Source organism: Fukomys damarensis, unplaced genomic scaffold, assembly GCF_012274545.1.
Source record: "Fukomys damarensis isolate Sample0158 unplaced genomic scaffold, DMR_v1.0_HiC HiC_scaffold_22, whole genome shotgun sequence".
Classification (NCBI taxonomy): Eukaryota; Metazoa; Chordata; class Mammalia; order Rodentia; family Bathyergidae; genus Fukomys; species Fukomys damarensis.
This window is the reverse complement of record NW_022900934.1, coordinates 23,325,121-23,333,137: the sequence shown is the minus strand read 5'-3', so window position 1 is coordinate 23,333,137 and position 8,017 is coordinate 23,325,121. Positions and strand designations below refer to the sequence as shown.

General features: G+C 48.5%; 1 protein-coding gene across 1 annotated transcript in view; it reads right to left on the bottom strand.

The window, feature by feature from the left end:
- Positions 1-5,020, bottom strand: part of LOC104873416 (fer-1-like protein 4) — a 38,858-nt gene extending 33,838 nt beyond the window's left edge. The window contains exons 1-13 of the mRNA XM_019209910.2: positions 4,942-5,020; positions 4,627-4,682; positions 4,173-4,261; positions 3,977-4,076; positions 2,817-2,908; positions 2,600-2,641; positions 2,167-2,331; positions 1,456-1,516; positions 1,211-1,342; positions 910-972; positions 523-607; positions 138-297; positions 5-63 (exon numbers count right to left, since the gene is read on the bottom strand). Of these exons, the coding sequence (XP_019065455.1) occupies positions 5-63; positions 138-297; positions 523-607; positions 910-972; positions 1,211-1,342; positions 1,456-1,516; positions 2,167-2,331; positions 2,600-2,641; positions 2,817-2,908; positions 3,977-4,076; positions 4,173-4,261; positions 4,627-4,682; positions 4,942-5,020 (1,183 nt within the window). The remainder of the gene's footprint in view (positions 1-4; positions 64-137; positions 298-522; positions 608-909; positions 973-1,210; positions 1,343-1,455; positions 1,517-2,166; positions 2,332-2,599; positions 2,642-2,816; positions 2,909-3,976; positions 4,077-4,172; positions 4,262-4,626; positions 4,683-4,941) is intronic.
- Between the last annotated feature and the right edge of the window lie 2,997 nt (positions 5,021-8,017).

Genomic DNA, 8,017 nt, shown 5'->3' with positions numbered 1-8,017 from the left:
ACGCGGACGCGCAGCCGCGCCCACGGCCTCTCAGAGCGCACCCCGCGGGGCAGGAGCAGGTTCCTGGGAAACCGAGAAGCTAGAGGTGCTGCAGCTCCTCGCCTTCGGACTCTCCCTCCCACCTCCTCTCAGCTCACTTCTCAATGTCCGAACTCTGCCCCGGGCCAAGGGGTGGTAAAGGAGGGGGCAGGTCCCCGCGTGCCTTCACGGACAAGGTGACCTTGACGAAGCCCTTGGTCCCGGCGCGGGTATCCCGGGGGTCGTGTAGAGGAGCCCATTTTTGGTAGAAGAGGCCATCTGCGGGCGTGGGAAAGACCGGGGGTCAGGAAACACCAGCCAGATGCACTGGGCGGTCGTACAGCTGTGACACAGTTGGACAGTGGTCCGGCTCCTGTCTGGCTCAGGAGGGAGGACCGCCAGTGCGTGGAAGGTCAGCCTTCTCTAGAGATGGCTGCCTCAGGGCCCATACGGAGTTCACTTCCGGGTCGGCAGACGAGTCTCAGTAAGGGGGTGGTTTGGTACCTGGCTGGTCAAAGGCAATGCCCAGGTCCATCCTGAAGGTGCCTATCCGGGTGGCCATAAAGGGGAGGGTCTGCGAGTGGAAAGCCTGGGGGAGAGTGTGGTTAGTCCAGGAGTTTCTGTGTCCCCCTCTTCTCTTTTCTTTTTTTTCAGTACCCAGAATTTAACCCAGGGTCTTCACACTGAGCTACATCCCCATCCTCCTCCTCCTCCTCCTCCTCTTCATCATCATTATTTTGAGATAACGTCTCGCAAAATTGCCTAGGTTGGGCTTCAATTTGTGAACTTCTTGCCTTAGCCTCCCAGAGTGCTGGGATTACAGGCAGGAACCACCACCTTCGGGTCATCCTACCTTTTCTGATGGAAACCTTTGCCCCCTACCATCCTCACCGTGATCTCCAGTAATGATTCTTGAAGACGAAGTAGGGTCCCATGAAATTCGAACAAGAAATACTGGGTTGAAGTGGGGGTGAGAAGTTAGCTGTGAAGGGCCCCTGCCATCTTGGCCCAGCCTCTAGCAGAGAAGGTGGTCCTTACAGCACAGCACCTGGGTGCCTCTTTCACCCTTTCCTTCAATAACCCTGCCCACCCACAGGCCGGGCACTTGGCTAAACGACACCAAGCCACACCCCCTCAGGGTCCTTTCTGGGTCCTGCCCATTCTCTCAGACCTCTTTCTTGGTCTCACCCACCTCATTGTAGAAGGGGCAATTGGTCCCACGTTGTGTGGCAGTAACTCGGCGCTGCTCCCTGACACGCACAGCCACGTAGGGGTTAATGTTGACTCCCACCAGTTTCTGGGCCTCTAGCACGGTGACTCCCACCTAAGGGGTTCAGAAAGGGGAGGACAGGAAGCTAGACCTTCCAGGGTAGAGGGAGGAAAGTCTACACAGAACAAGAGGTGCAAGAGGGTTAGGGACTGGAAGGAAAGCAGTACCTGGAAGTCCTGGGCTCTGGACACCTGGAAGTGCTCCCGGTGGGCCAGGTCCCGGGCTCGGCTACAGAAAAATTTAAGATCAGCTCTCAATTCCCTCTTCCCCACCAACATACACGTGTACACACACACACACACACACACACACACACACACACACACACACACAGTACTGGGGCAGTCTTCTCTTCCCTCTGCACTTTTGGATTCTGAGACTTTTGGGGCTAGTCTGCACACAGAATTTGACTTATTCCTGGATCCATGATATTATTCATTCACTTATCAAAAATGTATTAGCCGGGCGTGGTGGCGCACACCTGTAATCCCAGCACTCAGGAGGCTGAGGCAGGAGGATCGATGTGAGTTCGAGACCAGCCTGGGCTACATAGTGAATTCCAGGTTAGTCTCAACTACATAGTGAGACCCTGTCTCAAACCCCCCCAAAAATTTTATTGAGCACCTATGTGCCAACACTGTTCTAAGCACTGAGACACTGCAAAATCTGCCCTCATCGAGTTTTTATCACCTACCAGTGTTGAGCTAGTGTGACTGACCTTCATCATGGCAGTGTGTATGCCTCTGAGTGATCGGCCCCTGACCACCAAGATATGCACCCTTTACCCATACTCTAGGACTATGTTTGTGAAGGTAGATGAGAGTGGGTCCACATGTGTGGGCAGGGTGTGGGAGCAAGGGTGGGTGGGTTCAAATTACCTCTTGAGGGGACTGAACACAACCCCAGAAAGCTCCACATCGGGCTCATCGTCCAGCTCCAGCTCCAACTCCAGCTCATTCTCCTCATCATCCTGCGGGCCTAGGCTTCGCGCTAGCCTGCGGCCTAGAGCCACTGCCCGCCGCTCCAAACGGGCCTCCCTAAGCCTGACAGAAAAGACTTTCACAGGACATGCCTGGGACCTGTCACCCATTTCTGGACAACCCTTGACTGACCTTTGACCCTTGGCTTGATCCCAGGGCAGACTAACCTGGGGGCCCTTCTAATTCTAGAACTCTTTCCCTGATTCCAGAACTGACCACTGACCCTGGCACTGATTCAATCCTGATCCCAGATTCTGGAACTAACTCCATATCACTGGCTCCTAACCCTAAGAGTGACCCTGGTGACCCCAGGTCATCCCCACATACTTACTCCAGCTCCTGGAAGCCCACATTGGGGATGATCAACTCTGAGCTGGGAGGAGGAGAAAAGAGAGGGAGGCCTGACTACAAAGCTGCAACCCAGCTTGCATGGATCTTAACAGTCATTGTATCCAGCAGACTGATTGGAATGGGGGGTCACTTTTCCCTTTCCAGGGCCTTCCTGAGCTGGGAGCACCAGGCCTTGCTCAGGTTGCAGGGAGGATTACCTGTCCCGGATGGGTGACCCAAAATCCTCCTCTGCCCAGGCTCCAGCAGCGCCCTCTGGAGGCTGGTACCTCAGGTCAAGCTCCACCTGGATCTGAAGCCAGATACAATGGGCCCTAGGGTTCCTCAAAGTGCTCTGGGGCTAAAAGAGGCCCAAAGGACAATGCCTTTTACTCCACCTATGAACAGAGACCCTCCTGGCCTGCATCTGTGGTGATGTATGGTTCTTCTCTAATTAGCAATAATGTTAACTATTCACAATTTTGTTAAGAACTTAATATGTAAGTTACCTCTTAAAAGGGCCAATCCCTTACTGTCGGCTTCACAGCTCTGCATGGCACTGTCCCTGCCAACATTTTCAGTTGTCATTCCAGATTCTACTCTTGCTCTGCACCCTGACTATTCTTCAGGACACTGGGCTTTTGTATATTGTTTCTTCTGCCTAGAACATTCTCTCTTAGCGCGTATAATTTGCATATAATGCTTCAGTTCCAAGCTCATATACTACTTCCTTGGGAAACCTTTTCTGACCCCTAGTATATCCCACAGTGCTGTTATACACTGTTCCAGTTCTTTGCCAGCTCTTTTGTAACCCCATTAGTTGCAATTTTACATTTTTTGTGTGTGAATATTGGCTTAATGTTTGCTTCCCTATTTAGCTAGAGAGCTCCAAGAGGGCAGATCCTTATCTGGTTCTGCTCATCAATGAATCTCCATTATTCAGCACTGCAGTTGTTTTATATAAGAGCTTACCCACTGACTGACAGATTGAATGAGAAACACTACACTTTCTATGACTCCATGTTGTGTAAATGAGGAAACTTTAGCTTAGATGCTAAATAATTTGTCCAGTTTCTTAGATGGAAAGTGGTAGATTTGAGACTTGAAGTTCCACTTTTGAGCTATATGAACTTGTGTGAAACACCAGGAAAGTCCAGCCAGGTTCACTTTGAGAACTCCTTATCTCCCCTGTTGCCACACCCCTTTACCCCATGTTGAACTGGTTCTAGCCCAAATAGAACTCAGGTAGGGGCTTCAGTGAAAAAAGCCCTGGTTAGAGGACCTTGTTAGGTTGCTAGTTTTCCCCTAGGTCAAATGGAACCCTGTATCTAGAGGGACTCTCAGGCTTGGAGGTGGCAGGGTGATGACTGGTGGGACTTACCGGGGACACTCGAAGATTCTTATCCACTAGGGCCTCACGAATCACCAAATGCCCAGCACTCTGTAATTGCTGCAAGGAGATAACCAGAGTCCCCAGAGACCTAGGAGAGTAGCATGGGACTGAACAGTGACCCAGGCAAATGGCACCAGCCATCTCCAACCCCTCTCACATCCTGGGCTCCCACAGGCCTACTAACCTGGGGCTGAACACATGGCTGCAGTTGACCACCTGCACAGACAGATTTTCCCCAGGCAGTGGAGCTCCATAATGAGGCCAACGGAACAACTGGGGTTAGGAAGAAGCTTGTTACCACCAATGCTGGGCTGATCCTGACCCCCAGTCCACGGCCTATTCCCAACCCTGAAATAGAAGCTAACACTCCAAACTTGGTCTCTCAAACCTAGACTGACCCCCCAAGATGGAGTTGACTCTAATCTAGGGATGACCTGGAGCTAACTACCAATCAAGAACTAATCCCCCCAATCTTGCAAATCACTTGTTCCAAACTGGTTCTGATTCCTCAAACCTGAAACTGACCCCACTTCCTAGGACTATACCTCTCCAACCTCAGGAATGAGTCCCTTAACCCAAGGATGGACCTGAAACAAGACAGACCAGCTTCTCCCCATTCATAAACCAACTATACTGACCTCTCCAATATCTGCTTCTTGACCACAGTGAATTTTCCTTGTTTTCTGGGTAAAGCCTGTTCAGAACTGAAACTAGTCATTTATCAGCCCCTCCTCACCCAAAAAAATCACTTGCCTCCCCCACCCTTCATTCCACGTCTAATCCACCTGGAATCACAATTAAAGAAAGATAGAAAATGAGGAGGGAAAGAGGCAGACAGTCAGGGCTATCTCATAAAGGAAAAAGCTGTTGAGATGGCCAGGTATTGGGTTGGAGGTCTAGAGAATGGAGATTCCCAGTTCCACAAATCCTTAGAGCACCCTTGGCAACCTCACCGCGAAAGCTGAGCTGTACTTGTCTGTCGTGGGTTCCCGGCAGCCCTATGAGTCTCCGGACACACACAGTCAGAGCCATGGCCCCAGTGTCACTGGCTCTACCTCTGCCTGAGTTGCCTCTGACTCACTGGACTCACCCCACAGGTTCAGCAGTCCCTGCCCTTTAGTCAAACACATAGGTGGCAAGCCTGGGGGACATGGGTAGAGAGGGAGGGAGGACAGAGAGGTAGGAATAAGGTACCTATGGTCAGCTCAGCCCTCCCTTCCTGCAGCAGCTTCAACCTGACAGGATGCCTCAGACTTCATCACTTCCCATGGGTGAGGGACTGGGAAAGGGTGGGGGTAGAGAGGGCAGAACCCCAGTCTGGTACCTGTTAGCCTATGAGACCTCAAGGGCATAGTACTCATGTTGTTTTTTGTTCATTTCTGTATTCCCAGCTCAGGATGTGGTACACAGTAAACCCTCAAAACACTGAATGGGTAAAATTCCTTAGCCCCTGCATTAATGCTATAGACATTTAATATATTTATTGAATTAGTGCAATGCATCCATAGCTTGCACATAATAGTTGTTCCATATGCTTATTTATTTTTTATTTTATTTAGACAGGATCTTGGTATGTAGCCCAGGCTGGCCTTGAACTCATGATGTTTCTCCTGCCTCAGCCTCCCAAGTGTTGGGATCACAGGTGTGTGCCACCACTCCTATCTGCTCCATATGATTTTTTTTTTTTTTTTTAGACAAGGTCTCACTATGTATTTGAGGCTGACCTGCATTCACTACATGGCCTAGGCTAGTCTCGAACTCACAGCAATCCTCCTGCCTCAGCATACAGAGTGCTGGGATTACAGGTATGCACCATGCCTGGCTCCATATGCTTTTTTTTTTTTCAGCTTTAATTGAGTTTATTGGTACATTTTAGGGATACAGTACAGTTATATTCATTGTTGGGATCTTGTACCTCTACATGACAAGTCTTGGTTCTCATTTTTTCCCCTTGTCCCTGCCCTCCCTTCACACCCTCCTCCCCTCCCCATTCCATATGTTTTTTAACCAGGAGCTAGAGGTCCTTAACTTGGGTTCCCAGGACAATAGTGGGAGCATACATGGCTTCCAGAGAGTCTCCAAACCTTTGAACTAATCTAAAATATTAAGGATGTGTGCATTTTTCTGGATATAAAGTTCCTTGCTTAGGTTATTACCATTAACAGATGTGAAATAATTGTGCTGAACAAAAGAATAAATGTTGCAGCCTGAAACTGTGTGTTGAATGCATTTCCAGGCCATCGACTCTATTCTAGAAATGTACTTCCTCTGTGCAGGACTACTGAGGTGGGATTCAGCTACAGAAAATTGAATTGGATGTGTGTCTCTGTCTCCCAGTGCTTCCAAGAAATCCAATAGCTAACATACCCAAGAAATTCCATCCTACAATCACCATCACAGTAGGAAAGGGTCAGAGATGGGGAAGTCTGAGAAAGGAAAGGAGAGGGACTTTCCTGAAAAAGGAGAATTTAAAATGGGTTTTGGAACCATTTTGGTGGTGTTTGTCTGTAATTCCAGCACTCAGGAGGCTAAGACAGGAGGGTCACCATGAGTTCAGGGCCAGCCTGGCCTACATAGTGTGTTTAAGGCTAGCTTGAACTACATAGCAAGACCCTGTCTCAAAAATAAATAAACAAACAAATAAATAAAAGCGGGTTTTGAGGACAGATGTTGGGAGCAGAGCCAAGCATCCAGGCAGTGAAGAGGGATGTGGGGTGTGTTCTGAGACAAGTGATTTGTTCATTTGGGCCTGAATACAAGGAATGTGTAAGGCGGCAGCAGCAGACAAGATTAGATCATCAGAGGAGCAGGGTCTTGCATGGCTTTAAGTTGGACATGGTCCCTTCTTGTGCTTCAGCATTTCCATCTCAAATCTGAGGTTGGATAGCTCTGTTCTATTTCTCAGTTGTTAGGTGTTCAAATGAGTTTGAAGGTCTATAAAATACTGTGGAGAGCATGTCTGCCTAGTTTGCTGAGTTAGTGCCCAATTAGTGCTTTAGGCTGATATAGTTATTTTATCTTGCTAGATAAAGGAGTTTGCCTGCTTTGCTATAATTATAATGATTTATATATGAATATGAGATGTAAGACATGTAATGGAGGATCGCGAGATGGTGATTTCTCCACACTGGCTATAGTCTGTTACACTAGGAAAAATCCTCATTGGAGGAGTAATTGTTGCCATGGGGCGTTGCCTAATGTGGAAGAACTCTAGTCTATATAAGGAAGTGTATTCCTTTGTTTGAGTGCCTTCTCCACACAATTAATAAAGCCTCAGAAGGATCCTAACTGTTGCGTGCTTTCTTGCTGGCGAGCGGCGCGCGACAACTGGTGCCGAAACCCGGGACGCTGGGAATAATCTCAAGATAACAGATCCAGGCACGGAGAAGGCCCCTGTGCTGAACAGGAGGATTCAGAACTGAGGCGACCTCGCTCTGAGAGGTAAGTATCTCGATAGATATGGGAGTGTCTGCTTCTTCACCCCTAATAAGAACCTTGAGTTCGCTAGTAAAAGTAAGAGGAATAAAATTGTCAGAACATGTGTTGAAAACTTTTTTGCAGGAGATTAAAAAGGAAGCGCCCTGGTTTGAGACCTCTGGGTCCTTTGACAGACAGACTTGGGGTAAATTAGGCAAAGAGTTAAAGTTAAAAAGAGAACAGGGGCGTCTTCGAGTAGGAGTGTATCCAATATGGAAAATTATTGATGCATGTTTTGAAGATGAGAGATGTTTAGATGTGTTGAGAGATGGACAGCTGGCTCTCGAGGAGCATCGAGATAGTTTATCAGAAACAGAGGAGGATAAAGATAAGAAAAGAGAAAGCAAAGAGAGACAGAGCTCGAGCCGAACAGAAAAGGAAAGAAAAGAGGAAGTTCTAGGGCTCCACAGCCAGGACCCTAGACGGCTGGGGGAGGATAAAAGGCTGTATCCTTCTCTAGCAAAATTCAAGCAACAAGAAGCAGTTAAAGAAGCAGTTAAAGAAGAAAATAAAAATCAGTCAACATTAGTGAGTAATTTTCAGACACTAGAA